Genomic DNA, 23096 nt, shown 5'->3' with positions numbered 1-23096 from the left:
CATGTCAACTTATATAGACTTTATACATTTTTCTTTTCACATGTACAAATGTACAAGATTGTCAATCAACTCCCCATTTTTGTTTACAAATGAGCAATGTGCCTGATAGTAGAACACGTACACTTTTTTGTACATCTTTCTAAAAAATAAAATGAAAAAAATTAACAAAGTAATATTTCATGGCATCATTCATCTACAACAGTAGGTACACACTTTGTTCAAATGCATCGATTAGATTGTCCGTTGGGGCTAAAAGAGAGAGAAAAAAAATTAACAGAGAGTAGAGTTTGCCCTTCTGGCTCCAAACAGACAACATGTTTTTGTTTGTTTATTGATGTAGATAAAAGTTTAGAGGACGATCGGATGAGCAATTATTCAGTTTTGCAGAGGAGGACAGGCCAATTGAGGTAGTATATGAATCTGACATAGCAACAGAACGAAAATACCCATGTACAACGTTCTGTCTGTTGAATAAGAGCATTCATATATCAGATATACATGTACATGTAAGTACAACGTTAAAAACGTCCATCTGCCTCTCAAGTCGTAACAGATGACATTGTCTGTTTGGAGCCAACAGGGCCACTTTCACACTTCAAACAGATGACCTGTTTTAAAAGAGGGGGCTCAAACCCTCCTCCATGCAATAAACTCTTAACAAAACAATTTTAAGATGCTACATGTGAATGACACTTCTATCTGTAATAAATGTTGTAACTTGTACATGATCCTTATATGAACAAGTTTTGGAAGCTCATACATGTATTATGTCTAAATTAAATCGTAGACAGGATAATCTATCCTCTCACAAACTTGAAGGATTAGATGCTGCTTGCACAAACATGCATTTTGGCAACATTACTTTGCTACAAGTTTTCTTTATAGTCAAATTATAGTGACAAATACAGGTTTTCATCGTATGTGCACAAAGCTACATGAATCAAATCATGTCAAAGCAATCAAAAACAGAACGGTTCAATATTCTCTTTGCATAACTACGTTCATCACTGTACAATTACTTACTCAATACATATACATGTAGACTCCTTTTCTATCACATTCGCATCAAAATGTATGTATATTTCCCATGAGCAATTAGCCTGACATAGCAACAACATGTACAACATGCATCCTGACTACAGCAATACAGTAAAAACTTGTAATTCTGAATAATTAGACATACATGTACATGTGTAAAGTACTTGTATTGACTATCGTTTATACATACAGGTATATGGGCAATGGGTAGGAGAAATACAGTGAAGCATAATGTGATAGAAAAGCGGTCTACTAAATTACAGAATATTTCCTCTTTTTTTCAATATAAATTGCTTCTTTCAAATTTTGAAATATTTTGATATGTCCATCACACACTAATTGCAAGAAGATAAATTACAAATACACATGAATGAAGAAAAAAAATAGCTGGACTGACTACCCCAACATTCTCATTTTAAAATTTAAACAGACAAGCCACAGAGACTTTCAGTATGATAATAACTCGCTGGGAACGTCATTACTGGATATAAATAATTACACCTGTTACAACATTGTTGCACAACATCCAAAACACTGGATGCAAAGAACTGGGTCTGATTTGATGGCAGGGTTTTCCCCACAATGTTTTCAATATTGATTTTTTTTGGTGTACATGGATCCAATTTCCCAATGCAAATAAGCCGAGGAGAAAGCTGATACAAAAGCTTTACATATGGACCTTAGTCAATGTGACAATAATAAAAGAATAATGAAGTTTCACTTTCTAGATATTTACATCTTAGTTGGCTCTGCTTTGATTAAAGCGAAAGGAAAAAGAGGGGAATAATGTCCATATTTGGGCACTTTGCATGATCATCAAGATGTGTTCATGTCACACCTAATAATGTATGAACAAAGAGGAGCCTACATGTACATGTACATTAGCATTACAAATGTAAAAGGTGAATAATCATTAATGAATTCTTTTGTTTTCCTTGTAAAGTTATCATTTACATATACAGCTGCTATGGTCATTTAATTGTGTCTAGACACCAATGCTTTGATTCCTTTTTACAGGAGTACATGTACAACAGAACAGACTACGTATTTTGAACATCCAGCAATTCAATTCAAATTAAATCACTGATTACATTACTTCTACAGTAACACACAAAATTGGTCTCTGTTTTGGTATTGCTAAACTGTCCTTCAAAACATGTTTCACCATACGGTAATCCGATTCACATTGCAAGTTATCACTTTTAAAATGCATCAAAAATCATTCAACTCTGCACAACTGCAAGGAGTGTGCATATACATATATGTACCGGTATGTACAGTGCACCGATGTACAGACTACATGTAGTACAGATAGTCGACAGATTTGTAACTGTACACTAGTGCTTTGCTTCCGATTATGACGCTTTAGAGGGACTCTTTGGAGGGTCTCAATACCCCCCCCCCCCTCTCGTGCCCTCCCATCCCTTAGCAACTCATAAGGTTCAATACTATAATGCCCCCAAGCCCTGTTTACTACTAACCCACAAGCCAGCCACCTGTTTCAAACTGTCACACTGTGACACATCTTCAAGGCTTGAAGTTCAACTGTCAACTTCTTGTCTGCCAGAGACATCATGCTTCTCCAAGTAAAATGCGCAATTCCTGCACAATACTTCCAGAAAAAATATGTTTTACAACTTGGATTGGTCACACAGACTTGTCAAATACACATACCTGTCATTTTTGGTGAGGAAAAAGCTGACTAGAGTGTTTTCTACTTGAGTGAAGTTAAACACAAAATTAAAAGAGGATTAGGAACTTAGGAAGATAACAAAATGGTCTGAGCTCCTGATACCCTAATTTTCTTGTCTCTTTCTTGTGTACATGTACATGATCTGGTAGGAGACATGCTTCAAAGAGCAAATGCCATCTAAACCGCTTTTCTAGGCTGTCATTCTTTTTCTCCTAATTTTAAGTAAACCCTTTCTATAAAAATCTCATTATCCTTTTACATCTCTGTCATGTTACACTGATCAAGCCAAAATAAATCGCTTTAAACAGAGCCGCTTATATCCAGCACAGAATAAAATGTTAAAGGTTGGATGAAAAAATGTGTAGGGCCTACTGTACTGTACATGTTGGCCTCATTGAATCTACGGTGTCAATATGTCCTTAGTTACTTTCAGTTCCTGAAGAAAATTTTGACCAAGCCTTATTTTCATAGTCAGTGAAAGGTGGGCCCCAAAAATATGCTTCCATGTACATGTACACCATGCACTGACTGTACATGATGAATTTAATACCAATAGATTTCAAATTAGTATACTGAAATGTACATTAGTTGAACATCAATGCAAAAAAAGTGGAATTTCTTATTCTTGAAGAAATAGAGAGTTTGCAACAGGTCCTTGTGGGTTAAAATAAATGGTTAATAAACCCATCTTACATGTACATGTAAATATGGGTATACTATATATAGGCCTTATAGTAACCCCTTATCCCAAGTTAGAGAGAAGTCATTCAAAAAATCCTTTTAACGCGTTTTTAACAAGAAGCCTTGCCAAATTCAAGGAAACAGTCCAAGGCACTTTACCGCAGTACTGGTTCACCCACTGTCCACCCACGCACTACATTGAGCACCACTAAAAAAACAAAATTGTTTGCTTGAGAACGACTCTTGGGAGGAGCTTTTTGCCTGATCTATTTGTGGCTGGCTGGAGCCATACATGTGCCAAGGTCCATCGAAGTGATACAATACACGAGAGGAAAAAAAATTGCACAATTCAGACCTTTAACCATCCATTGTGTACATAAGCTTCCTGGATCTTTTGCATAAGGGGGGCTTACAGGTACATATCATTTGCTCGGAAAAAGAAGAGCATTAGCTCATTGTTTGACACTGATTCAAAGCCCTTCTGGCTTTTTAAACAGTCAATATGGCTTGTGGCGCAATCATCCTGATATTGACACATGTAAACAGGTTGAAACAAGATTGTAAAGACGGGTACAATGTAGAACCATTTCAGAATTCCCCGTTCCTACTTTTCCTAGACCTTCAGTTCTGTTGATGCATCGACACTGTAAGTGCAAAGTTTACTACCAGTTTGAATAAATAACTAAATGCATTGTCACTGAACATGTTTGTCCAATAAATGTCAGCTCAAATGTTTTACAATACTGATTTTTAGGTTGTGACAATGCTGATTTCATTTTTTCAAGTTTTTTTGTCCCTGGTTTTCACAGGATAATAATTAATAATTAACATAAATTACAATGCTTCACAGTTTTATGCAAAGGATAAATTTGTACCCAATGGGAATTTGGAAATAATATACAGTAATGGTCTTAAATATTTCAACATACTTTCAGATCGAAAGGAAGAGAAGTTTCTTTTTAATTCAAACTTCAAGCATATCATATTTCAAGATAATTTTATCTGTTGAATGCACAATTTTGCACATGGATCATAGCACCATATTTGCTCTGCAGAAAAGGCTTATTTCAAGCTCTACTGCCCATTAAATCAAAATCAATTCACCGGTAAAGCATTGATGAGTCAATATCACTTTAAATTGGCCCACAATATTTATGAACAGGATTCCAAGGCAACGATACTTCACACTTTCAAAAGGGGATTGGGTGGGGCAACTGTCAACTGAACTGTAATATAGAGGAATCATAAAATCTTATTAAATCATGTGTGTTCCTGAGACAAAAAAAAAGCACTGTCCCATCTGAATGCTACCCCTCTCCATTCCAAACTAGAGCCACAAACATACTAGTGGAAAAGGAGACAGGAATATCTGAACATTCTAATGGAATCAGTGGACATTGTTGTAAGTGCGAAAGAGTACATCATATTAGTTCATCTTTCCTGAATAAAATCTACCTGTCTCAGATTGTCTGAACATAAATTGGCAAGTTTGAGTCATAAACCAAAAATAAACAGTATTGAACATTTCAATACACCACAAATATGACATAACATAAAACATTTCCATAGTACTTTTTAAAGCTTTTTCTTTTTGATAATTTGAAACAATATCTACATCATGTACACTTAAATAGCAGGAAGCGCACACTTGTAGAATTATTAGAATTATGAGAATAGGTTTAAAGTCAGTCTTGAATGACTTAATGTGAGCATTAGTAGCAACTTGTCCACCTTGGATCAACATTATTACTTCTGAACACATTGCTATGATTATTGTTGGCATCATGCCTGTAGCTGTTCATGTGCGGAATGAATCGTGGCTTCCCGTAATTGCTGGAGTTGTAGGATGTGTTCCTGCCCTGATGTGACCTGAAGGGAATGTTGTTGTGATGTCTTCCTTGACTGCTGTTTTTGTTGTGGTGGTGTTGCTGCTGATGGTGTGGTGGGTGGTACTGTTGGTGGTGACGGGAAGTGGCAACTCCGGAATGCCAGCTGTTGTGTTTGGTGGTGGAGGAGGTGTGGAGAGGTGGTGGTGGCACCGCGAAGGCGATCGGAAGCTGGGAGTAGAGGTTGACGGGTTGCATCGACTGCGACTGGAAGGCAAGAGACCACTGAACACTCTGGGCCAAGTCTGTGATCAGCTTTAGCGTCTGACGGCGCTCATGGCTCATCAGACACACCGTGCTTGAGTCTATGACTCTGCGGAGGATGATCAGGTACTCGTACTTGTCCACGTCTTCTGCAAAGTGCGTGTTAAGGTAGCTCTCCAGCTTCTGGTGCTGCTGGAGAAGGTCTGAGAAATCGATGAAGAATCGCGAGCACATGTACCTCTCCATTTTCTTGATCTCCTCCTCACAAGCAGGGCTGTAGTCCCGTGACAAGAGATTACAGTACTTGAGCAGGCCACCACCCCGGATCTCCTCCGGGTTTCTTGTGGCGATCAGCTTATTGTGCAGGTGGTAAAGGGCTTCCTCAAAGTTTCCGAAGACACTCTCTCCCACGACTGAGGGATAGAAATGCCTGGTCATGGGCACTTCGGATATCTTCCTGAAGAACAGGAGAGAATCAAGAACAATCTGGAAGGAATCCACGCTGAACTCAAACTGTCTTCTCATCAGATCCACAAACTTCAACTCAATATTCTTACCAGCCAAGTTCAAGAGACTGATTAAGCTCCACCGGTCATTATCATTGTAGATCTTCACCATCTTCTCCGTGTAAGCCTCCTGCATGGTACATGATGTCATACGTTCCTTATTAACATCCTCGGGTAGAAAGTTGAGCAGGCATTCGAAGACAGCATCACGGATGATATCCAAGTTCTCCGTCTTCGAGAGGTCAACCCCAAAAATCAAATCCAAGTCGTTGTACGATTGATTCGTTTCCGTGCTCAAGATGTAACTAGCCGCACCGCCATTCATTCGAATGCACCGGACATCAATATTGCTGCCAACCAGTTTTTCACGAACATTTTCCACTAAATCCAAGAGAGTCACATCCAAGGTGGGAAAGTTGCCCCTTCCATGCACGGCAACAGGGGTAGTCAGCACCTCGTCTAACCGCACAACCTGCGGGTAGCTAAGCACCTGAAATCGTGCGCCAGACTCCGTGGATGCCATGATGATGAACTTGAGGAAAACAAAACTATTTCCTAAAGATAATTGTGTTAATCGGAAATGTTCTGCGAGGACAAGAATTACAAGTTCACTGAAGAAAATATGCTTCAAATAGAAATATCCATATGCTAAACTATGTTCACGTTTTGAACTTGTTCACAGCTGCCAATGTTCGTGTATCTTCAATTGCCGTCAGTTCGCTTCTAAAAACAGCTGGTAAGAAAACGTATCGGGCATCTCTCTACATACGTATTTGGTGCGATGTTGCGACATACGTAATTCTCCAGCTGGGACATGTCGACGGCGGCTCTTTAATAAAATAATATCCTTCCGCATAAATACTATGACAGATAATTGTAACACATTTATTCTACATGAGTTGCTCTACTGTATGAGAAATACCTAATAAAACTCCAAATGCTATAAATTTTAAGTTTTTGAGAGGATTATTTAGAAATCTGTTCGCTCTATGTTTAGATAACGCGCATGGATTTCCACTCAATCCAATTAGTGTTTGAGTAGTGCATCGGCACTCTGGGCATTGCACCCCACCCCCTCCGATAGACTTTACGCTGATTGGTCAACTGTGCGTAACCCATAGCAATATGAAGGCAGATTGCCTCGCCCACGAAATCGGGTTCATTCAGAGAACTGTGGTGCAATAATACTCAATGGAAGAAACACATCAGAGCGCATCTTTTGAAATCCGGAAAAATTTCCACATTTCTGGGCTTTTGTCGAAAATCATTCGCCGTGGTGCATGCGTACATAGAATTGGGGATATGATTTGGGCGTTTCGCATTTGGAGAATAATAGAGACGAAAACACGTTTTGATTACGTTGTTATTTGGTCTGATTTTTCAATTCATTTCATAATAAAAGGATCAGAAGGGGAAAATGTGATGAATAGGCCATTGCTATTAATAGTGTATACAAATTGCTGTTTCACTCGTGAAATAGGAGTTTATACTGACACGACATGTGGTATCATATGCATGTACGATAATACGGCTATAAACAGGAAAGGGAGGGTGGAGAGCATAGGATGTGTATAGGTTCAAATGGGCTTTATGCAAGAATTTAAAAAAAAGAGGAAGTTATAAGGGGTGGAGGAGGGAGGGGTGGGGGGAGGGGGAGGGCAAGGGTTGTATTGGAAAGGGGGAATTCTCCCCCTCCCCCATCATTTTACGAGAAAGATGACATTATAAACGTCTAAACCAAACGTTTGGCAACCTACATACATAATTGTATAGATGTGAGCTACTAGAGGGTTCCTCGGCATCATGTATCACGTTTTGAGTAAGTTACGAAGAACATGTGACCTAACATTTCGTAGAAGTACCAAGCACGGACAGGTGAGGGTACTTGACGCAGATGTTAACAACATTAATGTAAATGGTCACTTAATAGAGACGAACACAAAAGGAGCATGCAAGTGGTTCTCCAGCCAGTGACCGGACGGACCCCCCTCCCATGGCCTTCCCTCCACCCACCCACCCACCCTCCACCAACCCACCAAAGGAACTGGGGATAACCAAACGTATAATAAAACAAATTATGAAAGAGTAAATACATGTATATGAAATGCACGTGATGACTTGTCTCAATAACTAGCACTTGTAATTTGTTTTCCTTCAAGTGGTACAAGAAGAGTCACGTTGAGTATACTCGCAAAAGCAGGAGCATTCGTGATTTACCGTGGCCTGAAAACCCTCGAAGTGTCAGTTTCAACCCCACTTTTTGTACATTTAATTAGATAGCTTGTGTATCTACGAAAATACTCTAAACGTGATAACGCCGGAGTGCATGGGTTTCTCGCATAATAGTGGCATACCAGACACGCTCATTGCTTTCAATCAAAGTATTATGATTTTGTATTGTTAGACATTTTGTACGACGTTTGGATTGCTGATTGTTAAAAATGTAGGTATTCTTTTGAGTGGTTTCTGTTGATTATACGCTCTATACATGATCCACAAGATACCTGATTTGGGTCATCGCCCTTTGACATGTATGAATTATTTGAGCTACAAAAGTAATACAAAGAAGACGGCATATACAACCGGGAATTATTTAGAAGTGTTTTCCCCTCTAAGAGTGGCGGATTCATGACTCTCTTGTCAGCGGAAAGATAGAGGGAGGGAGGGGGGGGGGGGGGGGGTAAAGTCCGAATAAAGTCTTTGACAGGCACAAAATAATAAATAATAAATGAAGTAATAATTAAATGAAAAGGTTAATAAATAAATAAATGAGTGAAAGATAGATAGATATAGATAGATAAATAAGTGAAATGAATAACGGAAATGTTATATCACAAAGGGGTTATTTCAATGTCCGAATTTCAAATTTCGAATAAAGTCTTTGACAGGCAACACATAATAATTAATCAATTAATTGATTAATAAAAAGGTTGATAAATAAATAAATGAGTAAATAAATAAATGAATGAGTAAATTAATAGATGGATAGATATAGATAGATGAAATTAGTGAAAATGTAATGAAAAACTATGAGAATAAAAGGAAATGTTATATCATAAAGGGGTTATTTCAATGTTCTTACAAGATTCTAACAAGCAAAACATTGAAGCAATAGAAAATTGGGAAAGGGGGGGGGGGGTACAGTCATTTTAGGCGCCTTTTGAGGTAGGGTCGTTTCAAGATTATCTCAACATTGCCTTTCAGTCTGGGACATAGGACTTGAACCCGAAATATATTTTGGTTAATAATAGGTGAACATTTGAAACAACACAGGGATTAGTCCACTCTTTAATTTGATAGTATGCTTTGTTTTTAAGGAAATCCTTTCACAAACTTTGACAGGTTCACAGTGAAAATACCCTTCATTATGTTTTCATTTTTGAAGAGACACGAGGGGGCGCTGTGTGCATGTGCGTGCTGAAATAGTTATCAGCTCTTCCCCTTTGATAGTTAAAATGGGTACAGTAAATTTGGGTGGTATATTTAAACCGGAAAAGAAACACATTTATGACAAAAAAAATATATGATATAGACGATTTTATGATAGGTCTACGGGCAAGACCCATCCGCACGTCTCCCAATGTCTATACTTAGATGCCTATCTTATATTACAATATTTCATAATTATAACAACAATGTACCAGCAATTTATGCAAAATGGAAACCAATTTTGTAAATCTAGGATGCTTCCCTCGATCATTCAAAGCAGATTATGTTACCAAGGTTGATGCACTCTTGTTTTAGTTAGTTTGACTGGCAGTTAAGATCTAGTGTCGGATACTATCGTAAAATAATTTTTTTTTTTTATTTCATTTTGTTTTGTTTTGTTTATCTTCTTTTCTTTAAAAAAAAAAATTAATAATTTCCCCCATTTAAAAACAAACAAACATTTAATTATGATAATTATAAAGAGCAACATGACTATCATGATTATAATTCATAAAGAACACACTGCCTAAAATGAGAAGGTATTATTCATGTGTACAGAGATCTATAAAGACCACCCAATGGAGACAAGAAAAGTGGTCTTTAGAGGCGGGCGGTCTCTATATACAGGTTTTTTTATATTTTTTATATAGGGCATGTTTAAATTAGAAACCTTTTTAAAGGGAAACAAAACATTTTTTTTGTATACAGGTGGTCACTAGAGCAGGTTTGACTGCATTATGTATAATGGTATCCGTGGTATCACCTTGTGTTTAAATTCCATAACTGCTAGTTCAGTATCGGAGTGTTTGTTCATTATACGAACTGTATACAATTTTGAGAATTACAAATGTTTTGAATATTCCGTTGCGTCTAATCATGATTCCACCCATTGCTGAAAGCATACAAACCTATTATTAATCGTGACTTTATCATGGATTTCACAATGCATTTGGATTAGAAAATGCTGGTTGTTGCGTTTAATGTATGATTTTAATTTCTCACTGAGTGTGTAAAATATGATATTGCACAGGTATAATGACCGAATTGACAATTGATTCCCGTTTATAGTGACGTCAATAATTCCGAACCGGAAATTGTCATTCTTATTTTATGTCTCATTTTCCTCATACAGTACTTCCAATTGCTAGTTTAACCAATTTTCTTAGCTTCTACTCGGTTAAGTTGCTGTAAAGATTGATAGGAGGGGGGGGGGGGGATGCAGTAAATGCATGGGGCGTGCCCCAGTCAACTGGTGAGGGGGCCGGGGGGGGGGGGCAAATGGAAAAAGGTGAGGGGAAAAAAGGGAGAGGTGTCTAAGGACGAGAAAAAAATAGGAACCCTCCTTAAAAAAAACACCTTATAATAGGTTAATTCGCAATTCATTTATGGAGTAAGAGCGGTGCCCCCATTTCCCTCTCCTCCCCCGCCTTTTTGATGCCAATACCCACTGAAATGGTAAAAACCCTACACCAACCACCGAATCACGGCATCACTAATGATTATGACGTACTTAAGCTCCATGCAAGGCCTCCATGATAACACATCAAAGTCTAATGAACAGCTGTTGAAGATTGAAACCTGTTAACCTATATACTTTGTAGAATGAAAAATAGTGATGTGGAAGCTAATTCTAAGAATCGAGGACAGGCTGCCATTCAAATATCGATACAATAATGTAGGGTAAGGACGAAATCCCATATCACCAATAACGATGATGATAACTATAATTATAAAAGTTACATATTGTTTTCCGCACGCTACTTGCTCTTCCGTCAATTAAATCTTTCTCATAACTTTTGCTGGGGGGGGGGGGGGGGTATGATAAACAACCTTAAGAGAAAAGATATTGCCATGGTTGTTAAAAAGCAAAATGAATATATCAACAAATTCAATAGCCATTTAAGGCTTGGAAAGCGCCAGGGGAAAATAATCATAGGTCAATGGGAAACTATTGCTATTTACCCCCCTCCCTGTGATCTCATCAACAGAAAGTGTATAGTATTCATCAGTAATTATTTATTTCACTTCCTTTTGCAATTTTCACCTGAATCACCCATATACAAAGAGGTGAACAAAGTAGAATCACAATTGCACTTGTATAGTCTGATTTTTTGGATTCTTTTCCGGTTTGAATGAAACATCTGCTGGGTAATATTATTTCCCCACATGAAATTATAACCATTTGTGAGGATTATGTCGCCGTTTAGCTTGACAGGATGTCAGCGACCTTGTATAGATGCGGGCACGTAGCTAGGCTGGCCGGCCGCTCATGAAACGTTATGATAAATCACAACACCGCATTTCATCCTAATTATAATAATAAAACTATATGCCGGTCTTGGTTATTATCCGAGTGGGCGAGCTAGATATGGATGAGGAAGGGGGAGGAAGAGAGAGAGAGAGAGAGAGAGAGAGAGAGAGAGAGAGAGAGAGAGAGAGAGAGAGAGAGAGAGGAAAGAGAGAGAGAGAGAGGGGGGAGAAGGAGAGAGAAAGAGAGAGGGAGGGAGAGATACATACAGTCAAACACTCAAACCTACTTTAGCCAGTGACCACCTGTCTACAAAGACCACATTTTTTGTTTCCCTTGAAATTGGTTTCTCGTTGAAACATGTACTAAAGGAATCTGTCTACAAAGACAACCTGCCTATATAATAAAGACCACTTCTCTTGTCTCCCTTGGGTGGTCTTTACAGACAACTTTTACTGTATATAGGCTTATATAATTGTAATAGAGAGAGAGAGAGAGAGAAAGAAAGAGAGGGTGCGCTCCAATTTGCCCTAGAATATTTGTGAAAATGATAATTAATTGCACGTCTTTCCATGAATGGAAACAGTGAAATGCCACTTCAACGATCCCCTCTCCAATATCCTAATGATAAATTACTGATGGGCATTTCAAAGAAAACTTAATTGAAGTACGTCGCTCATTGCACGCTGAATTTCAATTATCTGACCAGAATAGCGATGAGCGCCAAGATTTTCGTTCATTTAATGTTTGGAAATAAATGAGGGGGGAGGGGAGGACAGGAACAAGACACTAACGAAAAAATACAGATTAGGAACGGGGCTAGAACATCAATCGCGTCAATATGCCCTATTTTTCAGAGTACATAAAGCCCAATATTTCCTTAAATAATAATGGTCAAACTGATTATGTTTAAGAGGGAAATGGACGTTTTTGAACATTGTACGGAACTGATTAATATACTGCTACGTTCAACTCGTTTCACCACCAACCGGTAACCCCCCCCCCCTAAAATGGAATTAATAAAATAAAAAAAGTCATATCTCTTCACTTATTTTAACACATCACCATTTTAAAGAATCCACACCTGCTTCCGGAACTTCAATACCCACTACCTGTCGACCAAGCCATCATTGGAATATCATCAATACCTTTTGTTGTACTTATAAAAAAGGGAGGAAATTAAAGGCGAACTCTCATCATGTCAGTACGTTACTATCTTGATGAGATAGTAGGCGTTCGCCCACGTGGAGAAGACATCTATTAATGCATGGCGGGTTCATTCACAAACTGTAGTATAGTTGTCGTAGTAAACAAACGCCCCCGCATCACTCTCTCAGTCGCCCCGGAGGATGCAATGGGGGTTGCTTCCTACGCAAGCATCCCAGTTCTTTCACGTGGAAATTCAGTTGTACATGGCATTAAAGAAAAAAAGATAGCATGAAGTATGGTATACTCTTTTAATCCTTTATTCCCTGTTCAACATCACTTTTGTATGGTCATGTCTAGTTGTTCTGTTTGTCTTTGTTGAAAAATGCATCCAGAATATGATATTAGAAAGATTTTTTTGTATTTCATTTTGACTCTTTGTAAATACATTCCTGCAAAGACTTTGGAAAAATCAACTCAAGGGGAATTTTGATACCCTCTTTTAATGCCAATTGAAATCATGTTCAGATGACGTAAGATGTTATTGCGATGTTCGCACATTTCAAATGATGATGGCGATACCCCCTCATTATTGAGTTTGATTTCTCGAAAGTCTTTGTGATCGTGTTTAACATAACATAAACAATATACACCAGCGGCGGATTCAGGATTTTTCTTTTCTTTCTTCTTCTTCTTTTTTTCTTCCCTTTTCCCCCATCACTGTCTCCGATTTTATCTTTCCCCCTATTTTTGAGGACCACCATAAACAAAATGGGGGGGGGGGGGGGGGGGGGTCCGTTGCCGATTTGGCCAGTCCCAGGATCCGACACTGTACACACAAGAAATATTCTATACAAGGACGTTTACTCTGTTTAGCATGATAAAGGGACTTGGTAAATTTGTTCAGATGAGAGATAATAGTGCTATAAGGTATACTTCGATACTAGATGTACAATTAAAGATAATATGAAAGTTTGAATGGAAACAGATTATTAATGACAAAATTCGAATAAACTAGTCTGATCGATTCCTTAATCCTCCCAACTATATTATTATAACTAAATTAAATTTAGGCGAATGTAAATCGCCACAAAGCATTGTATTGGCTCTATATACTATTCCAAATATTTAAGTGTTGACAGATTTTTAGAAAGCCTGTTTTATGTCTTTTTTTCATGGAAAAACGGTTGGGAAAATGTTAGAGAGTGTCGCACAATCAAAAGGAATATATTAATAACATTTCATACACAAATTACGCAGTTTTTTGATCAACCTTCAACAATGTTACCGGTTCACTTAAAGTAGGCCTTAGAAAATAGGCCCTTTTGGCGCTTAACACATTTAATACTTTTATATCCATTTTCGAGTATACTTTATTATTTTTAGCGATAATTCATTCTTTCAACGCAGCCTATTTTTGTCTCCAGCATAGAAACAAAGCTCTGTTCAACGTCAGCCGTTATTCATTATTGTATAAGTTACGTAGGTGTAATTGTGCTGATCTTTTTGAAATTATTATTTAAAATCAGAGATATTTACAAGTCTTTAATTTGTATTAGCTTTATTCAGAAGAGGCGTTTTGCTGGGGTGGCACGAAAGCTCACATAATCCTAAGGAAACATTCATGACCAGATACTAACCTTTTTTAAAAAGCCTATACTTGATCGTATAAGTCTCATCATTAACGTAATCCTTTGCGAAATATGCCATTGGTCTTGTTTCTCATGGCTGTATAAGGCCTTAGCCTACAATTATGTTTCCACCACTATTATGTAAATATCTGCAATAAGAAATATACTTCTTCAAATCAAACTCGTATAATATCGCGTTTCTTTCCCTATAACCAAATAACATGTAGGTCAGAAGGTCATTTTTTTCAGGATACCCTGTACCGATGATTTTGATGACGTCACAAGATCCCTAGCAATTATTCATTTTGAGAGCGTCATTCATTCATCCTCCATTTTACACCGAGGCGGAAATCATCCTTAGATGGCAAAATACTCTCCAAAAGTAGTCCCGTCCTCCCGCTCATGAATATTAAAACATCGTGTATTGAGTACCGTTTATTTATTTTGCCGAAAATCATCGATGCCGAAAATACACAACCAATGCATGCGTCTGGGGAGGTTACTGTCTTGTTTTCATTGTGTAAGCTATCCTTAATTAGATATGGTTTTGCTTCTTTAAAATCGATTTCCTGGCAAAACGATTGGTTCCATATGGCACTCGTTTATACCCAAAATACCCATTCTATATTAGGAACTAGGATTTGCCGCTTAATTGGTGCAAAAAAACAACTAACAATCTGTCTTTAGAATGACATCTATAATTGATTCGATACGAATTTTTAAGAGTAAAGCTGCATTAGAAGATCTTGGGATAATCTTTTAAAATTGTTCATTTTCTCCCTGTAAATATCGGATTTGTTCTTAGGCAATATACGGTATATGCATTCTAGAAGTTTCTCTCTCCGTCCGGATTAGTCGCCTACGCAAACGGTGACGTCAAAATCGTCACAAGGCGGCTCCGGACAACGTATTACGTAGTAGGATGCATACAGCAGACAATGTCCCGAAGCATTGCGAATAAAGTGGCGCCACACAGCTACTGTACAATAGTGCAGCCTCGCGCTCAGTTGGGGGAGGGGAGGGGGTTAATTACGTTAAAATCAGTGATTTTGTTGTTGTTGATTTGAAAGGGTAGTCCTACTGATAAAGGTACTTCATCAACGTGTTGGTGCTATTAAGTTGATCGTCACCGTAATCGCATATGATTATAATGATACACTTTCAGTTAATTCACAATAATATAATATTCCTTGTTTCAAAAGGTTGCATGATTGCTTTTCAACAGGATAATCTTTGTTGCGTTTACCGATTATATTTTGCTTTTACTTCCCACTTTATTAATAAATATAAGTAGTTTTGGCGAAAATGTAAGAGATTCTCAATTGCCTGTGGTGCCTCACTATTGGCGAAGCGTTGATCCGGCCAATGAAGAATCACAAGCAACGAGCAGGGTGAGGGCACTGGGTCTTATCGGTCCACTGAACAGACAAATGGGTGCAGGGAGGGAGCCAATTTACTTTTCCTTTTCACCTTTCCCTTTCTCTTCCCCTTTGTATCATTTTCATTTATCCCCTCTCGCCTTGCAATGTGTGGGGGAAGGGGGTAGGTGCCCCCATATACCCCGTATCTCATTATTAAACTTGAATCTTGAATCGTGAATGTTGAATTTAACTAAGGCAAAACATAGCGAAATCCCCTTCCAGCGCCATTATATAATATGAACTGCATCCAACCACAGTAATGGCCCAGTACTCGTTTACTATCTAAGCAAGATAACAGTCTGCATAGCGCCCTATGTCTCCCTTGAACAAGCAGCCACCTTGCACTGAAACCCCGTGTGACGTCAACACTCATTCACTGTCGCATGCCGTCCCGAGCGGGCAAACAGTCTACCCGCGTCGGCTATTTTTAGGCACAAAGGGCTGTTCTGCACGCAGTAATGAAACCCCGTTCTCATTATTCCAAAAAGCGTATCGAGTTGTATACTACTTGTTCATTATTCAAAATTTGTCCTAATTCTGTTCATAGATAGGATTCGTTATACCGAAGAATTACGAAGCTTTTTTTCTCGGAATTATGAGCTCCATTTCATTGTCGGAAATACGAACCTTCGGAATAAACGACATAGGCCTATTTATAACCATTGTTTCAAGTAAACAGAATCTTAAATGTCTCGATATTGTATCTATTTTTATTGGGACATTTCCACAAAATAGGAATTGAGGCGAGTCTTAAAAACGCCGACTCCTTCAATCTCTAAACAAAATAGTTTAGCATGGCTTCTGTTTGCATACAACAAAATAACGCTGATGACCCGACTGTCATTTTGACTGCGTTCTTAATAGGCCCCTACATGTCTACTCTTTAACATTCCCCCCAGACAATCCTCAAAATGATGAATGGAAGAAGAACAAAGAAAAAACACGTATAAACACGAAAAACGAAAATCTTGATTTAAAAAAATAAATAAAGAACAAGTAAGACAAGTAGGGCAATTTGCATCGTAATAGCATCATAACCTGTCATAACCTGCCTGTTAGACGTTATTTGTAAGAATTCACTCTCAGTGGTATCTGTTTAGACGTTGTAATAATATTATCCGACTGCGTTTCGTGTAGGCACACTTGTTTGTATATGTTTTAAAACTAAGTTTACATTACGACAGCAAAAATATAGATTGTTCTGTTATGAACAATAAATTAGATTAAAAAATGTGGATTTAGTATAATCAGTAACATTGGTTGTTGCTACGTTGGAAACCTTCGGCAAGCGTTAGTACTTGACAAACAACTATTGGCAGGATTGAAGTAACACATGCTTTATATACAATATTAATTTATTTATAACATAATTATGCATGGCCCTCAATTCGAAATTCGAATTTATATAAAAACAGCTGTTTTTGTGTCTTCGGGCTAGTGGAAACACGCCCCTTGGAAACAACGAGAAGGAAAAACCCACTGCATTCACCGATGGGCTGGCAGCTTCTCAATTGCGTGTTCGAGCTTGTAGATAGCATCCTTGTCACATCTCAAAGTCTAAAAATAAACTGGCGAGATTCGGGGGGAGATGAAGACGAAAATCGATGGCTTCAACTTGTGATATTCCTGACAACAATAAGATTTATCTGGCTGTTAAATGGATGCTAATTTAGAATTTGATTCCAGTGGGATAGTTGGCGCTTATTCGAGATAAAAAACAATACACCGTTCTTGTTTTATTGTTATTTTTCTTTCATATTCTCTCAAGACATGACCGATTTTTCCAGCATTGTTATTCAAGTTCCATTTTCGTTATTAGGGGGTAAACAAGCTTTAATACCATAGCGACAAACAATTTTATCGACGTCATCGTAATGAATTAGGGGTATTGCCAGTAGAGGTTTATAAATAGAAGGGGGAAGTGCTGACATCGATATTTTGTTTTTAAGGTAAAACAAGTCCTGAATGTTAAGATTAATTGCCTCAACGACCACAGCAGAGGAGTGGAGTAGTTGATTTACAAACATTATGTGCGACAACAGTTAGGCCCTATTAATTGTATTGGCATAAATTTTGAAATGGGGGTATAGGGCTCTTCCTAGTTTAGAGCGACAATCTTGCGTATAAATTATGATCTACTGCGTTCAAAGAGCAATATTGCGATAAAGCGTTTTATATCTTTTCAGCTGGCGTACAGAATGATTATGTGCCTTCATTATTTTTATGGCCTTTTCAGTTTTTATCTAGAAATCAAATTATTTCTTTTGTAAATATCAATACTATTATCAGAAGGGAAGCGGAATGTGCGTCCGTTAACATTGTTTCGGGTTCCTATATGCCAAAGCGTGGGTGAGGGAACGGGGGTGCACCGGTTTTTGACCAGTGGATGGAACGCGAATTATCAAGACCATCGATAAACCATGGAGATCCATCTTATATCTCCATGGTTAAACTTTACGGGAAGAGTGCAGCTATATCAGGTTTTATCATCCGATTAAAAAAAAAATTACCTTTCCACTTTGCCCCCATCTGTCTGTCCGTATGTCTGTACGTACTATGTCCGCCTCTCCCCCTCTCTCTCTCTCTCTCTCTTTCTCTCGGCCGCTCTGTATCTGTATGTCTGTCTGTCTGTCTGTCTCTCTCTCTCTCTGTGTGTGTCTCTCTCTCTACCCACTCTCCCTTCTTCCCTCTCTAGTCTCTCTCTCTCTCTCTCTCTCTCTATTTCTCTCCCCCCTCTCTCTCTCTCTTTCTCTCGGCTCTGTATCTGTCTGTCTCTCTCTCTCTCTCTCTCTCTCTCTCTCTCCCTCTCTCTACCCACTCTCCCCTCGTCCCTCTCTAGTCTCTCTCTCTCTCTCCCTCTCTCTCTCTTTCTCTCGGCTCTGTATCTGTCTGTCTCTCTCTCTCTCTCTCTCTCTCTCTCTCCCTCTCTCTACCCACTCTCCCCTCGTCCCTCTCTAGTCTCTCTCTCTCTCTCCCTCTCTCTCTCTTTCTCTCGGCTCTGTATCTGTCTGTCTGTCTCTCTCTCTCTGTCTCTCTCTCTCTCTACCCACTCTCCCTTCTTCCCTCTCTAGTCTCTCTCTCTCTCTCTCTCTCTCTCTCTCTCTCTCTATTTCTCTCCCTCTCTCTCTCTCTCTCCCTCTCTCCCCCTCTTTGCCATTGATTGATGACACATGCCCTTGTGCCCCCGTTACTAATCCACAACACTAAGTTCACACTATGATAATGATGAAATAGGATATACTTTATCATGAAATTTCTTACCTCAGGGATAGCTTTAGAAGTATTTAAAAAAGCGTCTTGTTACGTCGAGAAGTGCTAAAAACATGAAGTGATTGAGTCTGCATCGTTGCGGGTTTTTACCAAAGGTCTATTTTGAGTTCATCGATATCCTGGGGCTTACAAGACAAGAAAGGAAAATGTTTACCGCTAGTGAATAATCCATGTGTGCATAATTATAGATAGACTTACCGAATATATTTCGCTCGAAAGATATCCCTTTCGTAAACTAGATAAGATGATTCTTTTGTGAAAACTTAATAACAAAATATACGCCAGTCTTATACGCAATGAATACCAATATTGCAAAATTAAAGACAGGCAGTGTTCACGCCTTTAGCTATATTATTTTAGATTCAAGGCCCCTATGACATTAAACAAAGTGTAAACAACTTTACCTCTTGACTTTCATTCGTATTATTTTAGCATTGTGACGTAGTAATGGTTTGCCTCTTATGACATTGCCAACGGGTCTGTGAGCAATGTTTCACCATACCTTGACGTAGCTGAACAGGGGACGGGACAGGGGGAATGGGGGCACGTGCCTCCCATTGAATAGCAAAGAAAAAGAGAATGATAAATGAAAGGGAAAAGTATAAACAGATTATGCTCGAATCCTTAAAATCACACAAGAAAGTAAAGGAGAGATAAAAAAAAAAAACGGGGGACAGAGGGAAAGGAGAAAGAAAGAAAGAAAAAAAGAGACAGAGAAAGAAAGAGGAAGAAGAAGGGAGAGAAATAGAAAGAGAAAGAGAAAGAGAAAGAGAAAGAGAAAGAGAAAGAGAAAGAGAAAGATGTTTAGAAGAGAGAGGAGGACAAGAAAAAAAAAGGGGGGGGGCAACATGAAAGATGATTGCCCCTTTTCCACACCATCACGCCGATCGTAGGCCTTGTTTAATCGGTGCCTCCGCCATCCCCAATGACCCCCCCCCCCTCCCCCCTCTCTCTCTCCCCCCCCCCCCACCTCCCCCCCTCATTGGCTAGAACCATGCTACACCAATGCCTCAATGTACTCGCTGGGTGAATATGGCGTGAAATTAGCACCGGAGATACACTCAAGTGCATGAAGGTGAATAAGAAATCGTGCTATCAAGGTAATCGTGACGTCATTGTGGCCAGGGATCGAGAAGAGGGGTACCAAGAACATGAAAATGGGTCGTCAAAGATTTTAAACATTTCGTTTCAAAAGTACTTTTGAATGTGAACTGGTGTATTCTCCCAGCTAGCAATAGGAGATTGTGCCAGCGTTTGGCCAAATGATTGAACCTTGAGACGTCGCGTCAGCTCGACATCAAAATGTTGACGTTGGTCCGATGTTAAAATGTCCGCCAGCCCAATGTTGGCCCAACATAATTTTCTTGATATTGGGCCAATGTTATAGCACAGCGAGAAAAGGGGCCATGAAAGTGAAAATTATGGTCGTGATAGATTATGAATATTTCTTTCCAGAAATTATTTCGAATGACTCCGGACTGGAGTATTATGTGTGGGCGAACACTGAGAAAGTGAGCATGATAATAAATTATGAGGAACACAGTACTTAAAGAAGTTAACATTTTGCGTGAAATGTGTACTTTAACCAGGGCCCCGCCTTATAAAGAGTTGATATTAAACACAGCTTATTTGCAATTGATATCATTCGTAATTATGAACATCAGAGATAGAAGACTGCAAACTTGTGATTGATTGGGATCAATCGTACATGTAACTCTGTATAAGACGGTGCCCATGTCACATTAAGCTGTTCATATGGGCTGGGCACGGGAGAGGGGGGGGGGGGGGGGGGGTTTCCACGATCCTCGAATTCCACATCTGGCTCGATTTTAACAGCCAGACAAATCTTATTGTTGTCAGGAATATCACAACTTGAAGCCATCGATTTTCGTCTTCACTCCCCCCGAATCTCGCCAGTTTATTTTTAAACTTTGAGATGCTTAGTAAGGTTACGTGCAATATGCACAAAGAGGGGATACACTATAGTTACTGAAATGCACTTGAAGCAGTTTTTTTATTATTTTAAATCTAGTAAAACGTTGTAAATTTCTTACACTGAAGATAATAATATACCTTAACATGACTTTTCATACAGTTTTAGAAACTCGGAGAACCTATCCCGACTAGCACTCGTGCTAACTTCTGGTTCTCCCTTTAACAACATTTAAAGTTTTTTAAAGTTTAAAATATCCTTTATTTGAATCACTTATACACTATTGGAACTATGTGAATCTCCATAGTCACATTTTTATGTATCTTTAAGGAATCCAACCAAATCTCTGCGTATTATTAAGTTATGGCTAATTCACAGGTTTTATATTACATGATAATGATTAATTTAATTTGTACAGTCATAATGGTCAACTATGGATATTTTCTCTTTCTTTGTAACTCATGTACATGGATATGTATACGACATCAACTGTTTAATTTGTGTTATCTTGTTACCCGCTTGAGTACATTTGTAACATTGTGTTATGTTGTTAATCAATTCAAATTCAAATTCAAATAAGTTAGTGACCATAGTCATTTATATTGACGTTGTGCTCAGTGCTCACACGCCATGACAGTTTCTTTTTGGCCTTTCGATACGCACCTTTCGATGGGTGGGGGTGACATTAAAAAAAAGACCTTTCGGCACTTACCTATATACATTTCGTTTATGCATGTCCGTGCATCTTGTATTTAAACAAAAAACTAAGACCACAAACCAGATTAGCCATTTGCAGCAGTTACTCTCTACCTTCTGTTTTGTATACAAAAATCATAGAAACTGACAAGTATATGCATGAATAACAAGAGGTGGCGCTCTTTTAGTTTTGGACGCGTGGAAGATTGAACCAATTTTCTCTTTCGTGACGATATCACCATCTTCATCGGAATGAATGGGATCATTCCTTGTCTGAATAAACTATTTTCAAAAGATAAAATAACAGTGTGAATTGTGACCATGTTTGTGAGACCATTTGTAATTTATTTATCAATACATATTTTGATTTTTATTATTCAGTTTAAATTGGATATTGGACAATAAAACTACGATTGAGAAGTAAAAGTAGCATGGTGATCAGATTCGCCTGGGTTAGTGGCGAGGAACATCAAGTAAACGCAGGGGTGGCCGAGCGACTTCCTGAGGGGGGGGGGGGGGGCGCTAATGAAAAAGGGGCACTTACAAAGAAAAATCTCAAAGCAAAAAAAAAAGAGGGGGAAAATTAGACATTTGTATATACCCCTACATTGTGATTACATTACCAGGGAAGGTTTCAATGTTAGTTTCTCGTTATGCATCATCCGGTGCATCATACTTTGCATTTAGGTGTGCTGGTCTGAATATTCATTTGCTAGCGAGCGAAGATTGTGAGGTCTCAGTGCGAAAAATTACATCTTATAAAGAAAAAAAAAAATCCTGATGTGGTTCTTTCAAACACATTCTCATAACGTACGCGTATACTGAAAGACCTTTGCTAAGTAACATATTAAGTAATAACTTATAAATGCGAGCGAGCTTTGGGTAAATCGCTCTTAGTCCCTTTAAATTCGGGGCACGTTTAATGATGGGAGGATAAGGGGACCCTTATTATTTTTAATGAGGGTAATTATCAGAGGTGAAAATGGGGCACTCTTACAAAGTAATAGGGCACTTTTTCCTTTGCAGATAGGGGCACTTCAGCAGGTGGCATTGTGTCCCCCCCTACCCCCCCCCCCCCCCCCCCCGGGAGCGCCGCCCATGAGTACATGGTCAGAATGAAGAGGAGATTAGAAAACGTCTCGATAAAATTTGCCCCAGTGGATTTGAAAAAAATAAACTGAAGAGTGAAGAATGAAAATTACTTCTTCCGAAGTTATGTTGAAAACGAAATGGCGTCCTTGTCTGCTTTGCGCAAGCGCAATGATATGTGTACAATATTCATGTACACATGTACTTGCACGTACGTATTCGCTA

At 38.6% G+C, this 23096-nt stretch overlaps 1 protein-coding gene across 1 annotated transcript; it reads right to left on the bottom strand.

The window, feature by feature from the left end:
* Positions 1–3856: 3856 nt before the first annotated feature.
* On the bottom strand, positions 3857–6769 carry LOC115928283 (terminal nucleotidyltransferase 5C-like). The gene has a single exon (XM_030995360.1). It carries the CDS (start codon positions 6529–6531, stop codon positions 5125–5127), a length of 1407 nt encoding a protein of 468 aa, XP_030851220.1. The 5' UTR covers positions 6532–6769; the 3' UTR covers positions 3857–5124.
* Between the last annotated feature and the right edge of the window lie 16327 nt (positions 6770–23096).

The sequence above is a fragment of the Strongylocentrotus purpuratus genome, unplaced genomic scaffold (genome assembly GCF_000002235.5).
Source record: "Strongylocentrotus purpuratus isolate Spur 01 unplaced genomic scaffold, Spur_5.0 spur5_scaffold_21, whole genome shotgun sequence".
In the NCBI taxonomy this organism is placed as follows: Eukaryota; Metazoa; Echinodermata; class Echinoidea; order Camarodonta; family Strongylocentrotidae; genus Strongylocentrotus; species Strongylocentrotus purpuratus.
This window is presented reverse-complemented; position numbering and strand designations above follow the sequence as displayed.